Source organism: Anomaloglossus baeobatrachus, chromosome 8 (assembly GCF_048569485.1).
Source record: "Anomaloglossus baeobatrachus isolate aAnoBae1 chromosome 8, aAnoBae1.hap1, whole genome shotgun sequence".
Lineage (NCBI taxonomy): Eukaryota > Metazoa > Chordata > Amphibia > Anura > Aromobatidae > Anomaloglossus > Anomaloglossus baeobatrachus.
Window position 1 is genome coordinate 230,767,942 of NC_134360.1, and position 27,912 is coordinate 230,795,853.

A 27,912-nucleotide genomic window follows, 5' to 3' on the forward strand; every position below is an offset into this window, starting at 1 on the left:
TCTTATGTTTTGGTTTGGGTTTTTTTAACGTAAGTCATCTATATTCACCCGGCACGATCTTTCAGTGGGCAGAAGTACAGAGCCGCTCAGTCACCTGTGGAACCTGCAGTAAAAAAAAAAAAAAGCTCAAAGGAGATTGCTGCTTTGAAGTAAAAATTGGCAAAACCATAGCATTAGTCATTAAGCTGAAATAATTAATAACCGGTTATTCTGTTAGATCACCGTCTGCAGACACCCGGCCGCCTGTAGACACCGGTGTCATCATGACTAGTGCTCGAGGTGTAACTTGTGCGGCTCCTGTTCACGAGCTGCTCGGTGATCCTGGATGTCGTCCAGAGCAGCTTCTCCTGGCGCCAATCACATAAGATCATAGAGTAGGTGAATAAGGTGCAATGTTACAAGTTCTGTATAATCAGCAGTGTGATAATAGTACATGATAATTGGTCTGATTTAGGCTATGTGCGCACGTTGCGTACTTCACTGCAGAAATTTCTGCAGCGATCTGAAGAGCACATGTGCGCTTTAGATCGCTGCAGAAATGTCCGTAGTGAGCCCCGATTCCATGCGCTCTGCCTGCAGCTCCTGCCATAGACAGAGCAGGAGCTGCCGGCAAAGCGCAGGAAAGAAGTGACATGTCACTTCTTTTTGCGCAGCGCTTCGGCAGTAGCCGAAGCGCTGCGCTCTGAGACGCCACGTGCGCACGGCCCCTGCACAATCTCCATAGACTGTGCAGGGGACGCAGGACGCATGCAGTTACGCTGCGCTGCAAAGCGCAGCGTAACTGCATGAATTTACGCAACGTGCGCACATAGCCTTAATGCGCTTCACTCCTCCCTGTTTATGCCTACACAGTCCGAGCGCTTCTCCTGATCAGAGCAGTGCTGCAGCAGAAATGCTGTGTCAGGGCTCATTCACATGACCGTTCCGTTTTTGCGGTTTGCAAAAGACTGTCCGTTTTTTTCACGGATGCATCCGTTTGGCATCAGTGTGACATGTTACGTATACGGGCCGTGTGTCATCGGTGTGCCTTCCGTTTTTTTTGGGTTTTTTTGCGGACTGCAAAACACTGAAGCAGCTAGATAGATGGATAGCTAGAAAGATGGAGGGATAGATAATAGATGAGAAAGACATATAATGTCCCACATTTTGTAATCTTGCACCCCTAAGTGTCTTTCATGTTGCACTAAAGGGGTGCTTAGTCTTGTATTTAGCCAGAAAATAATTAAAAAAACCGATGTGGAGTCCCTCTAATTTTTGTTGCCAGCTCGGGTAAAGCAGATGGCTACAAACTGCAGACCACAGCTGGCAGCTTCACCTTGGCTGGTAATCCATAACAGGTCACCCCACACTGTTATTTTAAATTAAATAATTTAAAACAAAAAACATGGGGGTCCCCCCCAAATTGGATCACCAACCAAGGTAAAGCGGACAGCTGTGGTCTGGTATTCTTAGACTAGGGAGGTCTGCAGTTCTTGGACCCTCCCCAGCCTAAGAATAGCAGGCTACAGCTGCCCCAGAAGTGGCCTATCCATTAGATGCGCCAATCCTGGTGGTTTTCCCCAGCTCATCCTGATGCCCTGGTGCGGTGGCAAACTGGGTGATTATATGAGGTTGATACCATATGTGTAATGTCACCTGGCATCAAGCCCTGGGGTTACTAATGTCACAGCATCTATCAGATACCAGACATCACTAACCCAGTCAGTAATTAAAAATATAAAATAGGCGACAGACAAACTTTTAATGGAAAAAAAAAAAAAAAAACCCCACCACATTCCCTCTTTCACCAATTTATTGAATAGAAAAAAACAAATCTAGGTCCGGCGCAATCTAATAAGGGGGTCCCACGACGATCAATACCATAGTCACTGTCCCAGTCAATGAAGAACAGAGTGTTCCCCATTGGCTGGGAGAGTAATGCAGTGACCTGAGCTAACATCATGAGGTCAGCCCAGGTTACTGCAGGGGATGCCCAGCGCTGACTTCAGGAGGTTAGCTAGGTACATTACCTGCGGTGATGGAAGCCTCTGCACTCCTGATATCAGCGCTGGTCACTGACTTCTATGCTCACCGCGTTCTCAGATCACATCTCGCGAGCGGCCTGTGACATCATCGCTAGTCAGTCTCGGGCCGGCTGCGAGAGGTGATGTGAGAATGCGGCCGTCGCTGACGAGCGCTGACGTCAGGAGGGCAGGACTTCATCATTGCAGATAATGAACTTTACTAATCTCCTGACGGCAGTGCTCATCATCCCAGCAGCTGCTCGCACTGCAGTGCGGTCATATGCTGACATTGTAGTGCGGGCAGCCGCAGGGCTGGAGCGGGGGGACAGACGGTACGGGCACCCGACGGAGGTCACACGGAAGTGCTTCGGGGATTTTGCGGGCCCATTGACTTGTATTGAGTCACGGTCCATTGTCACGGAACAGAATAGGACATGTTCCATAATAACAGAATGGACATACGGCATCCAATGTGTTTTTTTTGTAGGATCAGATGCACACGGAAGTGCTACCATGTGCCATCCGATCCTACACAAGACATTGAAAAGATGGTCCTGTCCGTGGGTCCGCAAAAAATCAGGAACTGACCAGGACAGACGGAACGGACATGTGAATGAGTCCTAAGGCTGGAGTCGCACTTGTGAGTGATTCACCTGCCGCTCTCCGGGCAGGAGCGTCTCTGCTGCATAGGCATACATGCAGCTGACCTCCTGTCAGGAGAGCGTGTGGCTGTGCTAGGTAATGCAATGCAAGTTACTCACAAGTGTGACTGCCGCCTTACTGTGAGTGCTGACGCTCTGCCAGCAGGCACAAAGTGAGTCATGACAGCGGCGGGGATCATCAGCTGACCCCACGCTGCTGCTATGAGAAATCACTGGTGCCTGTGATCGTGTTAAGGGGGCTGCCGATGGGGAACAGTGCTATCCCTGCCAGTGTGTGTTAGATAGTTTAACAGCATGCTTTAAAGGGTTAACAGGTGCCGCAGGCGGATCTCTGATGCACCCACGCCTGTTAGCTGCACATGTATCTGCTGATCAGATAGCAGGCATGTGGAGGGGATAATGCTGACTCAATGCGAGCCCAAATTAAAGGGACAAGCAGCCAAGGATGTGTTTGTGTATATCTCTAAAGGTCTATATTGTGGGTTTGGTTTTTTTTTTAACTTATTAATGAGCTAAAGTGGGGAATCAAGATGGCTTCTATTGGGGCATTCTTGATCATGTTATGTATCTGCAATACTGTCATTTAAATGCTGGTGTCACAGATTGATAGCGGCATTTGAGTGTTTTAACTGCAGTAGTTGCTGCAAACACAATGGCTGCATCTCTGCCCTGTATGGCTCCAGGCAGGGAGCAATGGCTGGTTCAGATGTACATTACAGGTATTTCAGGAGTTAAATGTACAGTAGCTATGGATGTTCTGGAAATTGCGTCCATATAAAGTGTCTGGTCTACACTGATAAGTCTGCAGTTACTGTACTTTATCTGGCTGCAGACTTATGACTTTCCCCAGGGCACACATTCTGCACTGCAAGGTTTTGCTAGTTTCTGAGCTGGTACAGTAATCATGTGACCACAATTTTGTTCCCGGCTAGTGAGCGCGCCCTCACTAAATCCAAATGTATGGAATGGGTGTGGGCTACTAGTAAGTGCAGCCGTCCATTTGGCGCAGCCTTGCTCAATACACTTTAGTGGGTGCAGCCTCACTCAATGTCAGGCTCTGGCTGGGAATAAGCATAATTGACAATTGCAGTCACGTGACCGCCATTCCTGTCTCAAACCAGCGAATCCTTGCAGCGCACAGTGCATGCACTGGGAGGATTCATATTCTACAGGCACATAGTGACTGCAGACTTATCATTTTAGACCGTACAACCCCTTTAACTGTTCAAGCAAATGGCATTAAAAAAAAATAAATTTATACTGGAGAGCAATGGAGTTCGGTAAATGCAACAATGACAAGGGGAAAGCAAGGACAATCTTGTAGGGCAGGAAAAACTGGCTGTAGTAATAGGAAATCCTTTCAAGAGGAATTTAGTGCAGGATAGAAGCTGTGCTGCTATTAGGTAATTACTGCAGAGCTCACATCCAGCCTATATTACTGGGAGAGGCACTCAAACCAAAGGAAAAAAAAAAATCTCTTGCTTGGATAAGGCTGCAAACTACATATTAGGATCTGAAAATTAAGATTGTAGGCCGACTTTTTTAGTGGTTTCCTTTAAACAAATCTTATTATTTATTTTTAATCTTATTTTTTTTAAACTCAAAAATGTCTCTTCCCTTTAAGTCTGTGACATAAGAACTTGCACTAAATTTATTACGTGGTGCATTCTAAGAAATGTGGCCCATTTTGTTAAGTTACCCCTTGCTTGAGGGATTGTTATATATTATGCGAGCCTAATGCTACAAACAATCTGCATTTTAGAACTTCTGTCTCATTTTCTTGACTCTTAAGAAGCATCTGTTCAATAGTAAAAACAAAAAAAATCACCCATCATAATATACACATGTATACACTACTTTCATAAGGCAAAGTTATGGATTGTTTTATTAGGTAAAATCTTTTTTTCCCTCTTGAAAAAAATGTATTTTCTAGAACGGAAGCAGCTGCTTTATGCTCGTTACATACAGACCAGCGTGTAATTACATCTATTTTTGCAGTAGGGGGAAGCACATCATTAAGTGGTTTCTGCAATACTGATGCTTCTGAGCAGTAGTCTGATGCGGCAGTTACCTATGGCTGTAACTACTCTTAATTTGCATAGTCTTGTTACTTTTGTGATACATTTAAGTAATAAAAACGTCCCCTTAAAGCAGGGATGTCAAAGTCACTTTTGCTGAGGGTCACATCAGCATTAGCGTTGCCTTCAAAAGAGCTGATTGTAATTGTAAAAGCTCATGTAGATCTCTATGCAACACAACACAGCATGAGCATGGACTGCAATGCACAAACTGAGCAGGAGCTGTGCGCCCATGAGCGAGGGCCGGCCCTGGGGAGCAGGGGCTGTGCGTGCGCGAGCAAGGGCCGGCCCTGGGAACAGGGGCTGTGCGTGCGCGAGCAAGGGCCGGCCCTGGGGAGCAGGGGCTGTGCGCCCATGAGCGAGAGCAGGGGCTGTGCGTGCGCGTGCAAGGGCCAGCCCTGGGGAGCAGGGGCTGTGCGTGCGCGTGCGTGCAAGGGCCAGCCCTGGGGAGCAGGGGCTGTGCGTGCACCAGTGAGGACTGGCCCTGGGGAGCAGGGGCTGTGCGTGCACCAGCGAGGACTGGCCCTGGGGAGCAGGGGCTGTGCGTGCACCAGCGAGGACCGGCCCTGGGGAGCAGGGGCTGTGCGTGCGCCAGCGAGGACCGGCCCTGGGGAGCAGGGGCTGTGCGTTCAGCAGCGACGTCCGGCCCTGGGGAGCAGGGGCTGTGCGCGCACGAGCGACGTCCGGCCCTGGGGAGCAGGGGCTGTGCGCGCGAGCGAGGGCTGGCCCTGGGGAGCAGGGGCTGTGCATGCGAGCTGTTGAGCTCAAGGGCACTTTTGCTGGGAGTATAAATCCCACAAGAAGCTTATCATCACCCACCCCCTTCATTGCACACTCCCCAAATACCACCACAGGCATCATAGATCCCCCAAAATACCACCACAGCCATACCCTCAGCATTATGGACCCACTAAATCCCACTACAGGTGTCTCCCAGCAATGCATACCCCAAAATCCCCCAACAGGCATCCTTATAACATTGCATCCCACTAAGGGAGTCCTGCAGGCATTGTATAACCCTTCCAAATCCCAGAATAGACATCCCAATAGCATTGCATGCCCCCCTCCTAAACTAACACACAGGTCTTCCCAAAGCATTATAGATCCCTAAAATCTCACCACTGGCTCCCCCCCCCAGTATCCAAATGGAGGCAGCAATGTATGGATGGTGCAGGAGAAGCTCAATGTCGGCAATGATCTGTAGAAAAGGTCGGCGTTCCGCATCAATGTCCAAGAAGGAGGAAAGGTAGAATCAAACGCTTTATTGTTAACACATAACATAGTGCAGATATTAGACAGGGGCAGACATGGTCCGTGTTTGAGACAATCGGTCCTCCATAGTCTGGAGTCTCCTGAGACTGACTAAGAGCCATTGGGTTCGAAATGCATCCTCTCTGACAGTTGTTTATACCCTGTTTGGACCTTTTTTTTTATATGGATTTTAATTTGATTTAATAAAATGTTTGGATTTTAATATCCCTTGGACCTTGTTACTGGATTACCCTCTGTCTACAATCTGGATTGCCAGTATACCCTTTCCCTTGCACGAGTCCTGGATATGGTGACCCCTCCTTTGGCTACAGGTGAGCGGATACCAATCTTTCTTTTTGTCTCTGGAATCTCCCCAGTATTATAGAATCTCCTAAACCCTACCAGAGGCATACCCACAGCAGTATAGTACCCCAAAGTGATGCAGCGAGCAGGAACTAAAGATGGAGTCCCAGCCACCACGCCAAATGGAGCGCTGTGCTCCGGACTGGAAGTGACGTCACACCTACCAGGAGCACATACATTCTAGCAGCTACTTTTTGCACGGCACACTGCAGCCTCTATAGCGCATGTGCAATACAAACTGATGGAAAAAAAAAGTTAAAAAAAAAAATCACGGCTGGTGTTTTTTTTTTTTTCTTTTTTTTGCCGGACGCTATGGCGGCAGAGAAAAACACCCGGGTTTTACAGGCAACGCAAGTCACTTAAAATGACTTGGTGGGCCGGGTGTGACACCTCTGCATTAATAGAAGTGATGATGGTGGGTTCAGTCATCCCACTCCACTATCTCACAGCTCCCCGTATGGAAAGCTGATCTGTACAGTGTCCAGACTGATTGTGTTCTTGGTCCTTTCTCCAGACGGCAGCGGTAATTGGTGATGGAACCGATTGGAATCCTCCATGATGGTTAACAGCTTAGTTGACAGATAATCCACCGTACTGTGCACGAGGTAGTCGGTTGGTTTGGTTTCCTGTTCGGCCATCTTTTCTGATGCTTTAATGTCCTGGTGAGCTAGGTAGTCGGATGTTTTGATATTGCTTTGCACCAGGTAGCCCGACGCTCTCGCCTCATGGTGCATAAGGTAGTTGGATGGCTTCAGATTTTGATGGAGCAGGTAGTGTGATGGCGGATGTGCAGGGTGTAAGGATCTGTAGAAACAATCTGGGGTAGGTTTTATGCTCTGGTCTGATAACCTGTCCCCACAGGACGGGTAGGGGGGAAGTTTGTTCTCCTCTTCAATAACCCTGATGGTCGGGAGGCCGATTTTATAACTAAACACGGAGGGCGAGGACTCGTCTTCACTGTCCATCTCCTCTATTTCTAACGTTTCTATATCGTCCTCAGAGTGACTGGATGCAGCGGTCGGAAGAATCCTGCTGGTCTCCTGGTAAGAAATTCAGCATATAAGCTTACAGATATAGTTTATATATACCTTTAATTACGTAACTTCCCCTCTAGTTAGGCTAGGTTATTAGCAATGTTGTTAGCCTACCAGCCAGCAGAATTATGAATGCAGCTCTGAAGTTGTACAATAGAGGAAGTATACAATGTGTCCACCCATATCATGTCCACCGCCATTAACTTGAGAAGGGGCAGCAGCTATAGGCATAGAAGTGGTGTCTAGGTATAGTAAACTAGCCATGTGCTACGCAATGAAACCACCTATAGCGCCACCTGGTGGAAAACAACAGTTAGCATTTTTATCTCGAAAACGGAACGAGATAGAGAAAAAAAGTGAATTACAAAGTTGTAGGGCATAATCAATTCAATACGAATCGACACCTTGCATACAGAAATGCTATGATATGAAACCCAAGACCCCCCCAAAAAAACATTGAATGCTGGTCCCGCATATGGCGCTCATTTAACTTTGATGCTCAAAGTGGCCCCCGTCAGCTGCAATGCACATCTGGACTCTGCACAGCATACTGTATCTTGCTGCACGTTGTGCAATATGGTAGGTGACACGTTTGCACAAGCATCTGTGATACGTCGTTGTAGGTCCTGCAATGTTGGTGGAGGGGTCGCATACACCTGCTGTTTGATGTGACCTCACAGAGAGAAATCCAATGTGGTCAGGTTAGGTAAGCGTGGAGGCCACTCAATGCAGCCACCATACCCAATGACTTGTAGGAAGGTCTCCATGAGGTATCGCTTCACGTCCGCAGCCTTGAGAGTTTTACACGTTCTAATCATAGCATTTCTGTATGCAAGGTGTCGATTCGTATTGAATTGATGATGCCCTACAACTTTGTAATTCTCTTTTCTTTGTCGCTCCATTGGGAGACCCAGACAATTGGGTGTATAGCTTCTGCCTCCGGAGGCCACACAAAGTTATTACACTTTAAAAAGTGTAACCCCTCCCCTCTGCTATACACCCTCCCGTGCATCACGGGCCCATCAGTTTTATGCTTTGTGTTGAAGGAGGCACACATTCACGCAAGCTCCACATTTTAGTCAGCAGCAGCTGCTGACTTTATCGGATGGAAGAAAAGAGGGCCCCTCACAGGGCCCCCGGCATGCTCCCTTCTCACCCCACTTGGGTCGGCGGTGCTGTTAAGGTTGAGGTACCCATTGCGGGTACACAGGCTGGAGCCACATGCCGTTTTCCTTCCCCATCCCTTAGGGGCTCTGGGAGAAGTGGGATCCTAGCCGGTCACCAGGCACTGGGACCGGGCTCCCTCCGCAGCCCCTGTGGGATCCTGACAGACAGGAGTCTGGATGTCATCAGGGACAGGCCCTGCTTCTTTGAGGTACTCTGTGTCCCCTTGGGGACGGCGCATAGAGCGCCTGTGGATCGGACACTGCAGCAGCTGCGCTGTGTTTGGGGCCGCCGGGACTACCGCGCCGACCGTGCCTGTTTGCCGGCCGCGCTTATAACTCGAGTCCCCGGCTTTTGCGGCCTAGTACCGCATATTCCCGCCCCCGGGCCTGCCAGTCAGGGGCAAGGGCGGGACGCTAGACTTAACGTCAGCGGTGAGGGCTGGAGCATACTTAGTATCCTCCTCCCCCCTCACTGAGCACCGTGGGGCACCAGATTCCCGCACTTTTTAAGGCACGCCCACGGCTCCCTCCTCCTCACAGAACGCTGGCAGCCATTATTATCATCGCTGCTGCTGGAGGAGAAATTCTGAAAGAGGTCATAACTCTGGGAGGCCCAGGCAGGGAATCTGGTGGACACACAACCGCTGTGCGCGGTCGGTAAGCCGCACCTGTTACAGGTGCTGGCCTCCCTGGGTGCCGCAGTGTATATATATATATCCATATTGGGTATACATTTGCTCTGCTCGGCTGCAGTATTTGCTTAGCTATATACCCTCACTGTTTGCTAAGAGGAGATAACAGCATGTCGTCTGCAAAAAGCAAGGGTGCCAAGGCACAGGCTTATTTTGCAACTTGTACCTCTTGTGCGGCCATGTTACCTGCAGGTTCCACCTACCTTCATTGTGTGCAATGCTCGGCCTCTGTGACACTCACTCAGCCGGAGCCTCAGGCACTGGTGGGACCCTCGGCTCAGGTAGAACCACCGGCAGTTACTGTCCAGGTGGCAGGGACAGAGTTTGCAGTGTTGGCTGAGAAACTTTCTGACTCCCTTTCACAATCCATGGCTCAGTCTATGGACAAATGGTCTGCTAAGATACTTGAAGCTTTGCAGTCCAGACCGGTAACACAGGCCCCGGGCACTGTTGAATCATTGACCCCAGGCCCCCCTCGGTTAGAGCAGCAAACTGCTCCTGAGGTGACACATAGGTCCCACGGGGAGGACTCCGACTCGGACTGTAGTCACAGACCGTCTAAGCGGGCTCGCTGGGGACCTTCATCCACTTCATCACGCTGCTCAGGGTCTCACCATGAGGACTCTCTGGAGGATGAGGCGGACGTTGCAGCTCAGGGCTCTGATCCGGACGGTGCTCTCAATCTTGATACACCTGAAGGAGACGCCATTGTAAATGACCTTATAGCGTCCATTAACCAGGTGCTAGAACTTCCTCCTCCAACTCCACCTGTTGAGGAGTCAGCCTCACAACAGGAGAAACACCAGTTTAGGTTTCCCAAACGTACAAGGAGTGCTTTTTTCGATCACTCTAACTTCAGGGATGCTGTCCGGAAGCACAGAGCATATCCGGACAAGCGCTTTACTAAGCGCCTTAATGACACACGTTACCCCTTCCCACCTGATGTAGTTAAGGGTTGGGCTCAGTGTCCCAAGGTGGATCCTCCAGTCTCTAGGCTGGCGGCTAGATCCGTGGTATCAGTGGCAGATGGCTCATCGCTCAAAGATGCCACTGACAGGCAAATAGAGCTCCTGATGAAATCCATCTATGAAGCCATAGGTGCGTCTTTTGCTCCAGCATTTGCAGCCGTGTGGGCGCTCCAAGCTATCTCAGCTTGTTTGTCTGAGATTAAGGCGGTCACACGCACCGCTACTCCGCAGGTCGTGTCTTTGACTTCTCAGGCGTCGGATTTTTCGTCCTACGCCATGAACGCGGTCCTCGACTCGGTGAGCCGTACAGCGGTAGCATCCGCCAATTCGGTGGCAGTCCGCAGGGCCATGTGGCTACGCGAATGGAAGGCAGACTCTGCTTCCAAGAAGTTCTTAACCGGTTTGCCATTTTCCGGCGACCGCTTGTTTGGCGAGCAATTGGACGAAATTATCAAGCAATCCAAGGGAAAGGACTCGTCCTTACCCCAGTCTAAACCGAACAGACCTCAGCAGCGAAAGATTCAATCGAGGTTTCGGTCCTTTCGGCCCTCAGCCAGGTCCCAATCCTCCACGTCCAACAGGTCACAGAAGGGCCAGAGCAACTCTTCGGCATGGCGGTCTAAGTCACGTCCTAAAAAGACCGCCGGAGGAGCCGCCCCCAAGGCGGCCTCCTCATGACTTTCGGTCTCCACAAGCCGCATCCTCGGTCGGTGGCAGGCTCTTCCGCTTTTGCGACGCCTGGTGGCCACATGTCCAAGACCGATGGGTGAGAGACATTCTGTCTCACGGTTACAGGATAGAGCTCAGTTCTCGTCCTCCGACTCGTTTCTTCAGAACATCTCCGCCCCCCGAGCGAGCCGATGCACTTTTTCAGGCGGTAAACACTCTGAAGGCAGAAGGAGTGGTGATTCCCGTTCCACCTCAGGAACATGGTCACGGATTCTACTCCAACTTGTTCGTGGTGCCAAAAAAGGACGGATCATTCCGTCCCGTTCTAGACCTCAAGCTGCTCAACAAGCATGTGAGCACCAGAAGGTTTCGGAATGGAATCTCTCCGCTCTGTCATCGCCTCGATGTCACAAGGAGACTTCCTAGCATCAGTCGACATCAAAGATGCTTATCTCCATGTGCCAATCGCTCCCGAGCATCACCGCTTCCTGCGTTTCGCCATCGGGGACGAACACCTTCAGTTTGTGGCACTGCCTTTCGGCCTGGCGACAGCCCCACGGGTCTTCACCAAGGTCATGGCAGCAGTGGTGGCGGTCTTACACTCTCAGGGCCACTCGGTGATCCCTTACTTAGACGATCTTCTAGTCAAGGCACCCTCCAGGGTGGCATGCCAACACAGCCTGACCGTCACTCTGGAGACTCTCCAGAGGTTCGGGTGGATCATCAATTTCACAAAGTCAAATTTGACACCGACCCAATCGCTGACTTACCTCGGGATGGAGTTTCATACCCTTTCAGCGATAGTGAAGCTCCCGCTGGACAAACAGCGTTCACTACAGACAGGGGTACAATCTCTTCTTCGGGGTCAGTCACACCCCTTGAGGCGCCTCATGCACTTCCTAGGGAAGATGGTGGCAGCAATGGAGGCAGTTCCCTTTGCGCAGTTTCATCTGCGTCCACTTCAATGGGATATCCTCCGCAAATGGGACAAGAAGCCGACGTCCCTAGACAGGAACGTTTCGCTGTCACGGACAGCCAAGACCTCTCTTCAGTGGTGGCTTCTTCCCACTTCCTTGTCAAAAGGAAAATCCTTCTTGCCCCCATCCTGGGCTGTGGTCACGACGGACGCGAGTCTGTCAGGGTGGGGAGCGGTCTTCCTCCACCACAGGGCTCAGGGAACCTGGACTCCGACAGAGTCCTCCCTTCAGATCAACGTTCTGGAGATAAGGGCAGTGTATCTAGCCCTAAAGGCGTTCCAGCGGTGGCTGGAGGGACGGCAGATCCGAATACAGTCGGACAACGCCACGGCGGTTGCGTACATCAACCACCAGGGCGGCACTCGCAGTCTTCAAGCCTTCCGAGAAGTTCAGCGGATTCTGCTGTGGGCGGAAGCCACGGCCTCCACCATCTCCGCAGTTCATATCCCGGGCGTAGAAAAACTGGGAAGCAGATTTTCTCAGTCGCCAGGGCATGGATGCAGGGGAATGGTCTCTTCACCCGGACGTGTTTCGGGAGATCTGTTGCCGCTGGGGAACGCCGGACGTCGATCTAATGGCGTCTCGGCACAACAACAAAGTCCCGGCATTCATGGCTCGGTCCAAGGATCACAGAGCTCTGGCGGCAGACGCGTTAGTTCAGGACTGGTCGCAGTTTCAACTGCCTTATGTATTTCCTCCTCTGGCACTGCTGCCCAGAGTATTACGCAAGATCAGGTCCGACTGCAGTCGCGCCATCCTCGTCGCTCCAGACTGGCCGAGGAGATCGTGGTACCCGGATCTGTGGCACCTCACGGTGGGTCAACCGTGGGCACTCCCAGACCGACCAGACTTGCTGTCTCAAGGGCCATTTTTCCATCTGAATTCCGCGGCCCTCAACCTGACTGTGTGGCCATTGAGTACTGGCTCCTAGCGTCATCAGGGTTATCTCAAGATGTCATTGCCACCATGAGACAGGCCAGGAAAGCAACGTCCGCCAAGATCTACCACAGGACTTGGAGGATCTTCTTATCCTGGTGCTCTGATCAGGGTTTCACTCCCTGGCCGTTTGCCTTGCCCACTTTTCTTTCTTTCCTTCAATCCGGATTGGACAAGGGCTTGTCTCTCGGCTCTCTCAAGGGACAAGTATCGGCGCTTTCCGTGTTTTTTCAAAAGCGTCTAGCCAGGCTTCCGCAGGTCCGTACGTTCCTGCAGGGAGTTTGCCACATAGTCCCACCTTACAAGCGTCCGCTAGAACCCTGGGATCTTAACAGAGTGCTGACGGCTCTCCAGAAGCCACCTTTCGAGCCGATGCGGGATGTCTCTCTATCTCGCCTTTCGCAGAAGGTGGCCTTCCTAGTGGCAGTCACATCACTTCGGAGAGTGTCTGAGCTAGCAGCGCTGTCATGCAAAGCCCCCTTCCTGGTGTTTCACCAGGATAAGGTGGTTCTGCGTCCGGTCCCGGAATTTCTCCCTAAGGTGGTATCCCCTTTTCATCTCAATCAGGATATCGCCTTACCTTCTTTTTGCCCTCATCCAGTTCACCAATGTGAAAAGGATTTGCACTTGTTAGATCTTGTGAGAGCACTCAGGCTCTACATTTCACGCACGGCGCCCTTGCGCCGTTCTGATGCGCTCTTTGTCCTTGTCGCTGGACAGCGTAAGGGGTCGCAAGCTTCCAAGTCAACCTTGGCTAGGTGGATCAAGGAACCGATTCTTGAAGCCTACCGTTCGTCTGGGCTTCCGATTCCTTCAGGGCTGAAAGCCCATTCTACCAGAGCTGTAGGTGCGTCCTGGGCATTGCGGCACCAGGCTACGGCTCAGTAGGTGTGTCAGGCAGCTACCTGGTCGAGTCTGCACACTTTTACAAAACACTATCAGGTGCATGCCTATGCTTCGGCAGACGCCAGCCTAGGTAGGCAAGTCCTTCAGGCGGCAGTGGCCCACCTGTAAGAAGGGACCGTTGTTTCGGCTCTTTTTTATCGAGGTATTCTTTTACCCACCCAGGGATTGCTTTTGGACATCCCAATTGTCTGGGTCTCCCAATGGAGCGACAAAGAAGAAGGGAATTTTGTTTACTTACCGTAAATTCCTTTTCTTCTAGCTCCTATTGGGAGACCCAGCTCCCGCCCCTGTTCCCTTCGGGCTGTTGTTCTTTTGTGTACACATGTTGTTCATGTTCAATTGTTCTTTGGTTCATGGTTTCAGTTCTCCGAATATCCTTCGGATTGAATTTACCTTAGACCAATTTATAAGTTTCCTCCTTCCTGCTTTGGCACCAAAACTGATGGGCCCGTGATGCACGGGAGGGTGTATAGCAGAGGGGAGGGGTTACACTTTTTAAAGTGTAATAACTTTGTGTGGCCTCCGGAGGCAGAAGCTATACACCCAATTGTCTGGGTCTCCCAATAGGAGCTAGAAGAAAAGGAATTTACGGTAAGTAAACAAAATTCCCTTCTTTTTCTCTATCTTGTTCCGTTTTTGTGATAAAAATGCTAACTCCATTGTTTTCCACCAGGTGGCGCTATAGGTGGTTTCATTGCATAGCGCATGGCTACTTTACTATACCTAGACAACACTTCTATGCCTATAGCTGCCGCCGTTCTCAAGTTAATGGCGGTGGACACAATGAACCACTAGCAGTAGGTGATGGACAAGTCCGCCTTTTCTTCCTTAACACTCTTCCAGTTATATTCTGGCTAGATTGATGGAGATGTTTCCCTTTACCTGGTGTGAGATGTAGTCCTTGGCCCACTCACAGTTGGCTGGGTCTGGGACCGACTTACTGCACCAGAGCGGAAGGAGTCTTGATGATAGGGATTGCAGCCTAGGAGGAAAACGTATTAATAGAAGTGACACTACGGCATTAAAATGCAATGCATGCTGATGCGAAAAAGCATCGGAGCCCAGTGATGGGTTGAAGGTCTTCATTGCAGACATCTTGGTACTCCGATGAAGCTCAATCACCGGCAGCAAGACGTGCGGTAACATATATAGTATAAGCAATCAAACAAACAGTTGTCAAGGGTCTAATTAACACAGGAATGTTTTGGTCCTTCGATGGTTAATTTGACAGCCCATAACGTTAAAATAGAAAATGTTGCTGTGGTTTTTTTTTCACTACTCAGACTCTCCCTTCTCATTCTACATGTATGTCCCAATTAAACTAAAAAATAAAGCTTATACTCCCCTCCTGTTCCAGAATTTTGTCATTTGCTTTCCAGGGGTTCACGTGACATTGCATCACACAAGGCTCTTGCCCGATCACCACCGGCTTCTCTCTCCCTGCCATCGGATATATGAAGAATTTACGTCTTAAGGCGGGAAGGAAGAAGCTGATAGTGGTCGGGCGTGGGGCTTGCATGACATAATGTCACGTGAGCCCCAGGAGAGCGAGTGACTACAATGCTGGAACATGGGAGGGGAGTATAAGCTTTCTTCGGTTAATGAAGGCAAACATGGGGAAGGAGAAGGGGTTGTCTGAGTAGTGAACAACCCCTTTAAGTATAGAATCTGCTGCAAATTTGACCCTGGCCTGCCGTATAGCAGTCAAAGTGACATGTCTAAAATAATGGTCTCGTGTCGCGTCCCCTATAAAATATAGGGCAGTAATGGAATTGATATTACCTCTGTTTTGCAAATGAAATACTGATCAGGGAACCAATGACAAGGAGGGCGACCACGAACACGACCACCATTGTATCTTCTGAAATTACAATGTTAGATAATGTTACAGGAAAGCGCTGCCTATAGAAGTCTATGGAGAGCAGCAGTAAATTGCAGTGGCTTGCAGTGACCCTAGCACACAGCGGTAGGATGTATTGGCCAGAAATGGTGTCATTCCTCATGTGCACACCGGAGATTACAGGTGCACTTTACACAGAGCCTTTCCGCCCCCTGATACTTGTTTTTTTGTGAATGTAGATGTGATCATTTTGCTATATAAAGGTGCTCATAACACACATAAACACCTGGCTGATGGCTCGGTAATATCTATCCTCAGACTTGTTGTTTCTCTAAAACGTGTGACCCCCCCACAAAGTCGTAAGAACGTAACATTGATATAAATGTAGACCTGGATCCGTGCTCTTATCATCGGGCTGGACATAGGCGGATATTAGAGGACTCGGAGGACTCTCTCCTGCTTCATTCCAGCTCGTCATCTCCAAAGAGTAAAGGACATTATCCTCAAGGTTCTCAATCTCGTATTCGTAAAGGCCGGACTGGTGGAAGGGTACTGAAATAATAACAATAAGGTTAACGCGAATAATCTAGATATCCGTGCATGTGACCCGGCTGCAGAATCCCGACACCTTGTACCTCTACTTAAAATATGGAGTAAAGAACCCTATGGTGATCCAAATTTAGTAAGACCGCAGGAGTGTGCGGCGCCATGTGCTGAGATGTAAAACCACTGCCTAATCGTATCCCTTTTCTGCATCTGATATTGAGCACATAAACCTCTACGAGCACCTCCAAACTTCAATTCTAAATATCCTCGCCTCTTGATTAGAGATGAGCGAACCGGTCCCGGTTCGGCTCGAGGCGGTTCGCCGAACGGGGGGTCTGGCTCGAGTTCGGCTCGTCGAACGTTCGACGAACCGAACTCGAGCCCATAGGAAACAATGGCAGGCAATCACAAACACAGTAAAACACCTAGAAAACACCCTCAAAGGTGTCCAAAAGGTGACAAACAACTCACAACACAACACAAACACATGGGAAAGTGACAAGGACATGTACTCATGCGAAAACAAAACAGCTGGACAAGGAAAAAGAGGAGGACACACAGATATAGGCATGGCACGCCCTTCTAAAGTCATGTAAAACACCGCAAGGTGACTCCAAGCGGAGTCTCCCTTTTTTCCAAAAATTGGGCCCCACACACCCACCCCTTCAGTGGCAGCAGTTGTGCCCCAGTTGTACACTTCACAGCTAGATTTGCATCAAGCACATTCAAAAATACGCCATTCTTATCCGTCCCCAGGATGACACCGGGGTAGGTAGCAAAGTCTTTCCTGATCCCAGCTCTGTTCATCTTGGCTTCTTTTAAAAACACAGCAAGCAAGGGTTACTCCAAGCGGAGTCTCCCTTTTTTCCAAAAATTGGGCCCCACACACACCCACCCCTTCAGTGGCAGCACTTGGGCCCCAGTTGTACACTTCACAGCTAGATTTGCATCAAGCACATTCAAAAATACGCTATTCTTAACCGTCCCCAGGATGACACCGGGGTAGGTAGCAAAGTCTTTCCTGATCCCAGCTCTGTTCATCTTGGCTTCTTTTAAAAACACAGCAAGCAAGGGTTACTCCAAGCGGAGTCTCCCTTTTTTCCAAAAATTGGGCCACACAGACACCCACCCCATCAGTGGCAGCACTTGGGCCCTAGTTGCAAACAGGATGTTTTGATTTGCATCAAGCACATTCAAAAATACGCTATTCTTAGCCGTCCACAGGATGACACCGGGGTAGGTAGCAAAGTCTTTCCTGATCCCAGCTCTGTTCATCTTGGCTTCTTTTAAAAACACAGCAAGCAAGGGTTACTCCAAGCGGAGTCTCCCTTTTTTCCAAAAATTGGGCCACACAGACACCCACCCCATCAGTGGCAGCACTTGGGCCCTAGTTGCAAACAGGATGTTTTGATTTGCATCAAGCACATTCAAAAATACGCTATTCTTAGCCGTCCCCAGGATGACACTGGGGTAGGTAGCAAAGTCTTTGCTGACCCATGACTTGTTCATCTTGGCTTCTTTTAAAAACAATGTAAGCAAGGGTTACTCCAAGCGGAGTCTCCCTTTTTTCCAAAAATTGGGCCACACAGACACCCACCCCATCAGTGGCAGCACTTGGGCCCTAGTTGCAAACAGGATGTTTTGATTTGCATCAAGCACATTCAAAAATACGCTATTCTTAGCCGTCCCCAGGATGACACCGGGGTAGGTAGCAAAGTCTTTGCTGACCCATGACTTGTTCATCTTGGCTTCTTTTAAAAACAATGTAAGCAAGGGTTACTCCAAGCGGAGTCTCCCTTTTTTCCAAAAATTGGGCCACACAGACACCCACCCCATCAGTGGCAGCACTTGGGCCCTAGTTGCAAACAGGATGTTTTGATTTGCATCAAGCACATTCAAAAATACGCTATTCTTAGCCGTCCACAGGATGACACCGGGGTAGGTAGCAAAGTCTTTCCTGATCCCAGCTCTGTTCATCTTGACTTCTTTTAAAAACACAGCAAGCAAGGGTTACTCCAAGCGGAGTCTCCCTTTTTTCCAAAAATTGGGCCACACAGACACCCACCCCATCAGTGGCAGCACTTGGGCCCTAGTTGCAAACAGGATGTTTTGATTTGCATCAAGCACATTCAAAAATACGCTATTCTTAGCCGTCCACAGGATGACACCGGGGTAGGTAGCAAAGTCTTTCCTGATCCCAGCTCTGTTCATCTTGGCTTCTTTTAAAAACACAGCAAGCAAGGGTTACTCCAAGCGGAGTCTCCCTTTTTTCCAAAAATTGGGCCACACAGACACCCACCCCATCAGTGGCAGCACTTGGGCCCTAGTTGCAAACAGGATGTTTTGATTTGCATCAAGCACATTCAAAAATACGCTATTCTTAGCCGTCCACAGGATGACACCGGGGTAGGTAGCAAAGTCTTTCCTGATCCCAGCTCTGTTCATCTTGGCTTCTTTTAAAAACACAGCAAGCAAGGGTTACTCCAAGCGGAGTCTCCCTTTTTTCCAAAAATTGGGCCACACAGACACCCACCCCATCAGTGGCAGCACTTGGGCCCTAGTTGCAAACAGGATGTTTTGATTTGCATCAAGCACATTCAAAAATACGCTATTCTTAGCCGTCCCCAGGATGACACCGGGGTAGGTAGCAAAGTCTTTGCTGACCCATGACTTGTTCATCTTGGCTTCTTTTAAAAACAATGTAAGCAAGGGTTACTCCAAGCGGAGTCTCCCTTTTTTCCAAAAATTGGGCCACACAGACACCCACCCCATCAGTGGCAGCACTTGGGCCCTAGTTGCAAACAGGATGTTTTGATTTGCATCAAGCACATTCAAAAATACGCTATTCTTAGCCGTCCACAGGATGACACCGGGGTAGGTAGCAAAGTCTTTCCTGATCCCAGCTCTGTTCATCTTGGCTTCTTTTAAAAACACAGCAAGCAAGGGTTACTCCAAGCGGAGTCTCCCTTTTTTCCAAAAATTGGGCCACACAGACACCCACCCCATCAGTGGCAGCACTTGGGCCCTAGTTGCAAACAGGATGTTTTGATTTGCATCAAGCACATTCAAAAATACGCTATTCTTAGCCGTCCACAGGATGACACCGGGGTAGGTAGCAAAGTCTTTCCTGATCCCAGCTCTGTTCATCTTGGCTTCTTTTAAAAACACAGCAAGCAAGGGTTACTCCAAGCGGAGTCTCCCTTTTTTCCAAAAATTGGGCCACACAGACACCCACCCCATCAGTGGCAGCACTTGGGCCCTAGTTGCAAACAGGATGTTTTGATTTGCATCAAGCACATTCAAAAATACGCTATTCTTAGCCGTCCCCAGGATGACACCGGGGTAGGTAGCAAAGTCTTTGCTGACCCATGACTTGTTCATCTTGGCTTCTTTTAAAAACAATGTAAGCAAGGGTTACTCCAAGCGGAGTCTCCCTTTTTTCCAAAAATTGGGCCACACAGACACCCACCCCATCAGTGGCAGCACTTGGGCCCTAGTTGCAAACAGGATGTTTTGATTTGCATCAAGCACATTCAAAAATACGCTATTCTTAGCCGTCCCCAGGATGACACCGGGGTAGGTAGCAAAGTCTTTCCTGATCCCAGCTCTGTTCATCTTGGCTTCTTTTAAAAACACAGCAAGCAAGGGTTACTCCAAGCGGAGTCTCCCTTTTTTCCAAAAATTGGGCCACACAGACACCCACCCCATCAGTGGCAGCACTTGGGCCCTAGTTGCAAACAGGATGTTTTGATTTGCATCAAGCACATTCCAAATCCACAAGCATTTACTCTCCCCAGGATGACACAGGGGTAGTAAATTCCTTCTGGATCCATGACTTGTTCATTTTGATGAACGTCAGTCTGTCCACATTGTCACTGGACAGACGCGTGCGCTTATCTGTCAGCACACACCCAGCAGCACTGAATACACGTTCAGAGACAACGCTGGCAGCTGGACACGACAAAATCTCCAAGGCGTAAGTTGCGAGCTCTGGCCATTTTTGTAGGTTTGAAGCCCAAAAGGAGCAAGGCTCCAGTTGCACAGTCATGGCATCGATGTTCATTTGGAGATACTCCTGTATCATCCTCTCCAGCCGTTGACTATGTGTCAGACTTGTTGTCTCTGGTGGCCTTGCAAAAGAGGGTCTAAAAAAATTATGAAAAGATTCCATAAAATTGCTGTTACCGGCACCAGAAAAGGTCCTACTGGTACGGGTAGACTGTTGAAGATGACGAGACCGTCCCATGTTTGTCAAGTTACAACTGGGAGATTCACTCCCTGCACCTGCACGGTTGTTTGGTGGAAAAGCCGAGCTAAGATCTAGTAACAGCTTCTGCTGATACTCCTGCATACGTGCGTCCCTTTCTATGGCTGGAATTATGTCACAAAATTTGGACTTGTACCGGGGATCTAATAGTGTGGCAATCCAGTAGTCATCATCACTTCTAATTTTGACAATACGACTGTCATGTTGGAGGTAGTGCAACAAAAAGGCACTCATGTGTCTTGCGCAGCCATGCGGACCAAGTCCATGCTGTGTTTGTGGCATAGAGGTGCTACCCGTTCTTTCTTCCTCTGACATCTGACCCCAACCTCTTTCAACTGAAATTTGACCAAGGTCTCCCTCATCCGCTGAGTCTTCCATGTCCATGGACAGTTCGTCCTCCATTTCTTCATGTTCTCCTGCACCTTGCTCAACATTTCGCCTGCTACTATGCGCCCTTGTCGATCCCTGTCCCCCATGGTCCCATGCCTGCTGCGTTGGTGATGATGAACGTCTGGACCTTCGTGATGTTGTTGTCCCTTGCGCATATGAATCCTCCTGTAGTTCCTCCCCTTCATGTTGTCCCACCCCCTGACTCCGAATAGTGTTTAGCGTGTGCTCCAGCATGTAAATGACTGGAATCGTCATGCTGATAATGGCATTGTCAGAGCTAAACATATTCGTCGCCATGTCGAAACTGTGCAGAAGGGTGCATAGGTCCTTGATCTGAGACCACTCCATCAGGGTGATCTGCCCCACCTCTGCATCTCGTTGGCCCAGGCTATACGTCATGACGTATTGCACCAGGGCTCTGCGGTGCTGCCACAGTCGCTGTAACATGTGGAGAGTTGAATTCCAGCGTGTCGCCACATCGCATTTCAGGCGATGAACCGGCAGGCCGAAAGACTTCTGGAGCGATGCAAGTCGCTCTGCTGCGGCGCTTGAACGGCGGAAGTGAGCTGACAGTTTTCGTGCCCTGTTCAGAAGGCCATCTAGGCCGGGATAGTGTGTTAAAAATTGCTGCACGACAAGGTTCAACACGTGAGCCATACAAGGTACGTGTGTCACCTTGCCCAGGCGAAGTGCCGCACCCAGGTTTGCAGCATTGTCGCACACGGCCTTACCAGGCTGCAGTTTGAGTGGAGACAACCATTTATTAAACTCGGACCGCAAAGCTGACCACAACTCCTCAGCTGTGTGACTCTTATTACCAAGACATGTCAAGCTAAAGACCGCCTGATGCCGTTGCGCTCTGCTGCCAGCATAGTAATGAGGGGTGCGTGATTCCTTCTGCGCAGTGAGAACGCTGGTGGCCTGACCAGGCAGGCTTGGGGCGGAGGTGGAGGACCCAGATGAGGTGGAGGATGCAGAAGCAGTGGCGGAACTTGGACAGACAGAGGATTGACACACAAGTCGTGGGGACGGCAAGACTTGTGCAGCAGACCCTTCACCATCTATCACCATAGTTACCCAGTGCCCAGTCAGCGACATGTAACGTCCCTGTCCATGCTTACTGGTCCAAGTATCGGTGGTGAAATGCACCCGTTCACACACAGAGTTTCTCAAGGAAGCGGTGATGTTGTGTGCGACATGCTGGTGTAGCGCGGGCACACCTTTCTTAGAGAAGTAGTGGCGACTAGGCATCTGGTACTGGGGCACAGCGACAGACATAAGGTCTCTAAAATCCTGTGTGTCCACTAGGCGGAAAGGCAGCATTTCGGTAGCCAACAGCTTACAGAGGGATAGAGTCAACCTCTTAGCTTTGTCATGGGTCGGAGGAAGTGGCCTTTTATTTGACCACATCTGAGGGACAGAGATCTGGCTGCTGTGTGTAGACGGTGTTGAGTAGGGTGTCCCTGGAAAAATGCAGGTTTGTGAGGAAAGTGCAGGCGGAGACATGATGTTGCCTTCATCCAACGTTGGTGCTATCGATGTCTGAGAGAGCTGTACACACTCACTTGTTTCCCCTTCCAAACCAACTGACGACCTTACAAGCAAACTGCCTGTTGCGGTTACAGTGGTGGAAGTTTTGCGTGGAAAAACAGGTGTGGCAGCTGTCCCCACAGTCCTAGAAGATGAAGAGCGCGCGGATGCAGTGGAAGGGGCGGGCGGTGGATGGTTCGCTCCGCTAGGCCGCATTGCAGCACGGTGAGCTTCCCACCGGGACTTATGATATTTATTCATGTGACGATTCATGGAAGAAGTTGTCAAACTGCTGAGCTTTTGACCTCTACTAAGAGAATCATGACAAATGTTACATATCACATGAGTTGGGCGATCTTTTTCGATGTGAAAAAAGGACCAGGCTAGGCAAGGCTTAGAGGCCATGCGACCTGTTGATCCACCCCGAATAATGCTCATAGGCAGAGTGGTGGCTGAGGATGCAGTTGTAGACGTGCTACCAGTGCTCCGACTCTGTCCAGGAAGGCGCAAGGTAACTTCGTCGTCGGTTGCATCCTCCTCCACCGCCTCTGTTGACCTCCTCGAGTGCCTGACTGGGGGTTGACAGTAGGTGGGATCTAGAACGTCATCATCAATTGTTGTGTTTGCACTCCCCTCCCCCTCAGACCGAGCCTCTTCTTGCCCTGACGGAATATTTAAGTTGTCATCCCAATCGGGTATCTGCGTCTCATCTTCATCAGTATGTTCCTCATTGTCTATAACCACAGGTGTTACAGTTTGTGACAAAGGGTCAACATTATGCTCAGAAACTTGGTCCTCACGGCCTGAATCTGAGTCACAAAGGTTCTGGGCATCACTGCAGACCATTTCCTGTTCTGTACTCACTGTAGCTTGGGAGCAGACCTCTGATTCCCAGGCTATAGTGTGACTGAACAGCTCTGCAGACTCAGCCATCTCAGTTCCACCATACTGTGCAGGGCTGATGGAGACTTCAGAGCTGGGAGAAATCAAGTGTGATTGGGATGACAACTCAGAGGACTGGTGTTTTTTGGATGCGGTACTTGAAGTGGCTGAGAGGGCACTTGTTGGACCACTTGAGATCCATTCAAGCATTTTCCTTTTTTGCCCATCATCTACCTTTCTTCCTGTTGTTCGTGTCCGTAAAAAAGGGAGCACATCGGATTGTCCACGGTAAGTAGTAGACATCTTACTTTTGCTGGTAGATGGTCTATCTTCAGCAGATGATAATGGAGCTTTGCCACCTTCCCCACGGACAAAACCTTTTTTGCCTTTTCCACCACGCCTCTTCCCCTTTCCACCAGCATCTGTCATTTTGCCACTCATGTTGATTGCGACAAGATTGTGGACTGAAAATGTGGTAGTAAAAATTGAGAGGTGGTGAAGATTGCAGTGGTGGTCTAGCTTTATTAACAGCAGAATAATAAAGAATAAATATCCCTGACAATGCAACTTAGTTATAATTAGTTGGAGTGTGCAACGCAGGCAGACGTGCTGCAAATGTCTTTGCACTAGTGGAACTATAGCAAAGTCCAATAGCCACGTATAGGATGCCACTAGGTACACTGAGTGTTTGCTAGTATAATGGCTTGGTTAGAATGAGTTGTAGTGTGCAACGCAGGCAGACGCGCTCTGCAAATGTCTTTGCACTAGTGGGACTATAGCAAAGTCCAATAGCCACGTATAGGATGCCACTAGGTACACTGAGTGTTTGCTAGTATAATGGCTTGGTTAGAATGAGTTGTAGTGTGCAACGCAGGCAGACGCGCTCTGCAAATGTCTTTGCACTAGTGGGACTATAGCAAAGTCCAATAGCCACGTATAGGATGCCACTAGGTACACTGAGTGTTTGCTAGTATAATGGCTTGGTTAGAATGAGTTGTAGTGTGCAACGCAGGCAGACGCGCTCTGCAAATGTCTTTGCACTAGTGGGACTATAGCAAAGTCCAATAGCCACGTATAGGATGCCACTAGGTACACTGAGTGTTTGCTAGTATAATGGCTTGGTTAGAATGAGTTGTAGTGTGCAACGCAGGCAGACGCGCTCTGCAAATGTCTTTGCACTAGTGGGACTATAGCAAAGTCCAATAGCCACGTATAGGATGCCACTAGGTACACTGAGTGTTTGCTAGTATAATGGCTTGGTTAGAATGAGTTGTAGTGTGCAACGCAGGCAGACGCGCTCTGCAAATGTCTTTGCACTAGTGGGACTATAGCAAAGTCCAATAGCCACGTATAGGATGCCACTAGGTACACTGAGTGTTTGCTAGTATAATGGCTTGGTTAGAATGAGTTGTAGTGTGCAACGCAGGCAGACGCGCTCTGCAAATGTCTTTGCACTAGTGGGACTATAGCAAAGTCCAATAGCCACGTATAGGATGCCACTAGGTACACTGAGTGTTTGCTAGTATAATGGCTTGGTTAGAATGAGTTGTAGTGTGCAACGCAGGCAGACGCGCTCTGCAAATGTCTTTGCACTAGTGGGACTATAGCAAAGTCCAATAGCCACGTATAGGATGCCACTAGGTACACTGAGTGTTTGCTAGTATAATGGCTTGGTTAGAATGAGTTGTAGTGTGCAACGCAGGCAGACGCGCTCTGCAAATGTCTTTGCACTAGTGGGACTATAGCAAAGTCCAATAGCCACGTATAGGATGCCACTAGGTACACTGAGTGTTTGCTAGTATAATGGCTTGGTTAGAATGAGTTGTAGTGTGCAACGCAGGCAGACGCGCTCTGCAAATGTCTTTGCACTAGTGGGACTATAGCAAAGTCCAATAGCCACGTATAGGATGCCACTAGGTACACTGAGTGTTTGCTAGTATAATGGCTTGGTTAGAATGAGTTGTAGTGTGCAACGCAGGCAGACGCGCTCTGCAAATGTCTTTGCACTAGTGGGACTATAGCAAAGTCCAATAGCCACGTATAGGATGCCACTAGGTACACTGAGTGTTTGCTAGTATAATGGCTTGGTTAGAATGAGTTGTAGTGTGCAACGCAGGCAGACGCGCTCTGCAAATGTCTTTGCACTAGTGGGACTATAGCAAAGTCCAATAGCCACGTATAGGATGCCACTAGGTACACTGAGTGTTTGCTAGTATAATGGCTTGGTTAGAATGAGTTGTAGTGTGCAACGCAGGCAGACGCGCTCTGCAAATGTCTTTGCACTAGTGGGACTATAGCAAAGTCCAATAGCCACGTATAGGATGCCACTAGGTACACTGAGTGTTTGCTAGTATAATGGCTTGGTTAGAATGAGTTGTAGTGTGCAACGCAGGCAGACGCGCTCTGCAAATGTCTTTGCACTAGTGGGACTATAGCAAAGTCCAATAGCCACGTATAGGATGCCACTAGGTACACTGAGTGTTTGCTAGTATAATGGCTTGGTTAGAATGAGTTGTAGTGTGCAACGCAGGCAGACGCGCTCTGCAAATGTCTTTGCACTAGTGGGACTATAGCAAAGTCCAATAGCCACGTATAGGATGCCACTAGGTACACTGAGTGTTTGCTAGTATAATGGCTTGGTTAGAATGAGTTGTAGTGTGCAACGCAGGCAGACGCGCTCTGCAAATGTCTTTGCACTAGTGGGACTATAGCAAAGTCCAATAGCCACGTATAGGATGCCACTAGGTACACTGAGTGTTTGCTAGTATAATGGCTTGGTTAGAATGAGTTGTAGTGTGCAACGCAGGCAGACGCGCTCTGCAAATGTCTTTGCACTAGTGGGACTATAGCAAAGTCCAATAGCCACGTATAGGATGCCACTAGGTACACTGAGTGTTTGCTAGTATAATGGCTTGGTTAGAATGAGTTGTAGTGTGCAACGCAGGCAGACGCGCTCTGCAAATGTCTTTGCACTAGTGGGACTATAGCAAAGTCCAATAGCCACGTATAGGATGCCACTAGGTACACTGAGTGTTTGCTAGTATAATGGCTTGGTTAGAATGAGTTGTAGTGTGCAACGCAGGCAGACGCGCTCTGCAAATGTCTTTGCACTAGTGGGACTATAGCAAAGTCCAATAGCCACGTATAGGATGCCACTAGGTACACTGAGTGTTTGCTAGTATAATGGCTTGGTTAGAATGAGTTGTAGTGTGCAACGCAGGCAGACGCGCTCTGCAAATGTCTTTGCACTAGTGGGACTATAGCAAAGTCCAATAGCCACGTATAGGATGCCACTAGGTACACTGAGTGTTTGCTAGTATAATGGCTTGGTTAGAATGAGTTGTAGTGTGCAACGCAGGCAGACGCGCTCTGCAAATGTCTTTGCACTAGTGGGACTATAGCAAAGTCCAATAGCCACGTATAGGATGCCACTAGGTACACTGAGTGTTTGCTAGTATAATGGCTTGGTTAGAATGAGTTGTAGTGTGCAACGCAGGCAGACGCGCTCTGCAAATGTCTTTGCACTAGTGGGACTATAGCAAAGTCCAATAGCCACGTATAGGATGCCACTAGGTACACTGAGTGTTTGCTAGTATAATGGCTTGGTTAGAATGAGTTGTAGTGTGCAACGCAGGCAGACGCGCTCTGCAAATGTCTTTGCACTAGTGGGACTATAGCAAAGTCCAATAGCCACGTATAGGATGCCACTAGGTACACTGAGTGTTTGCTAGTATAATGGCTTGGTTAGAATGAGTTGTAGTGTGCAACGCAGGCAGACGCGCTCTGCAAATGTCTTTGCACTAGTGGGACTATAGCAAAGTCCAATAGCCACGTATAGGATGCCACTAGGTACACTGAGTGTTTGCTAGTATAATGGCTTGGTTAGAATGAGTTGTAGTGTGCAACGCAGGCAGACGCGCTCTGCAAATGTCTTTGCACTAGTGGGACTATAGCAAAGTCCAATAGCCACGTATAGGATGCCACTAGGTACACTGAGTGTTTGCTAGTATAATGGCTTGGTTAGAATGAGTTGTAGTGTGCAACGCAGGCAGACGCGCTCTGCAAATGTCTTTGCACTAGTGGGACTATAGCAAAGTCCAATAGCCACGTATAGGATGCCACTAGGTACACTGAGTGTTTGCTAGTATAATGGCTTGGTTAGAATGAGTTGTAGTGTGCAACGCAGGCAGACGCGCTCTGCAAATGTCTTTGCACTAGTGGGACTATAGCAAAGTCCAATAGCCACGTATAGGATGCCACTAGGTACACTGAGTGTTTGCTAGTATAATGGCTTGGTTAGAATGAGTTGTAGTGTGCAATGCAGGCAGACGCGCTCTGCAAATGTCTTTGCACTAGTGGGACTATAGCAAAGTCCAATAGCCACGTATAGGATGCCACTAGGTACACTGAGTGTTTGCTAGTATAATGGCTTAGTTATCAGTTGGAGTGTGCAGAGGACAAGAGGGTACAGTGGCAGGATTGTGGTGCTCTGGGTAGAGGAATGGAAGACTGCCTTTCTATTCCCTCCTAATGGTGAAATGCAGGTAGGAAATCCCTGACCTGGGCTACACAGACGCTGTTGCTGTTTGCAGGACCTGTCACCTATGGCTCTCTGACCCTGCCGGTTGGAGCCCTTAAAAGGACTGCTATAAAGTGCTCTCCCTAAGCTGTCTAACGCTGTGTATGCAGCGCATACAGCTGTATCGGCTATAGGACTCAGGAAGACGGAGCTGCGCCAGTGATGTCTGACAC

The 27,912-nt window shown here is 49.2% G+C and overlaps 1 protein-coding gene across 1 annotated transcript in view; it reads right to left on the bottom strand.

Moving 5' to 3' along the window:
* Positions 1–6,670: 6,670 nt before the first annotated feature.
* The window catches only part of IL12RB2 (interleukin 12 receptor subunit beta 2), a gene marked incomplete at its 5' end in the record, with an annotated part of 39,417 nt that continues 18,175 nt past the window's right edge, over positions 6,671–27,912 (bottom strand). The window contains 4 exons of the mRNA XM_075322146.1: positions 6,671–7,397; positions 14,588–14,687; positions 15,488–15,566; positions 15,936–16,097. Of these exons, the coding sequence (XP_075178261.1) occupies positions 6,801–7,397; positions 14,588–14,687; positions 15,488–15,566; positions 15,936–16,097 (938 nt within the window). The remainder of the gene's footprint in view (positions 7,398–14,587; positions 14,688–15,487; positions 15,567–15,935; positions 16,098–27,912) is intronic.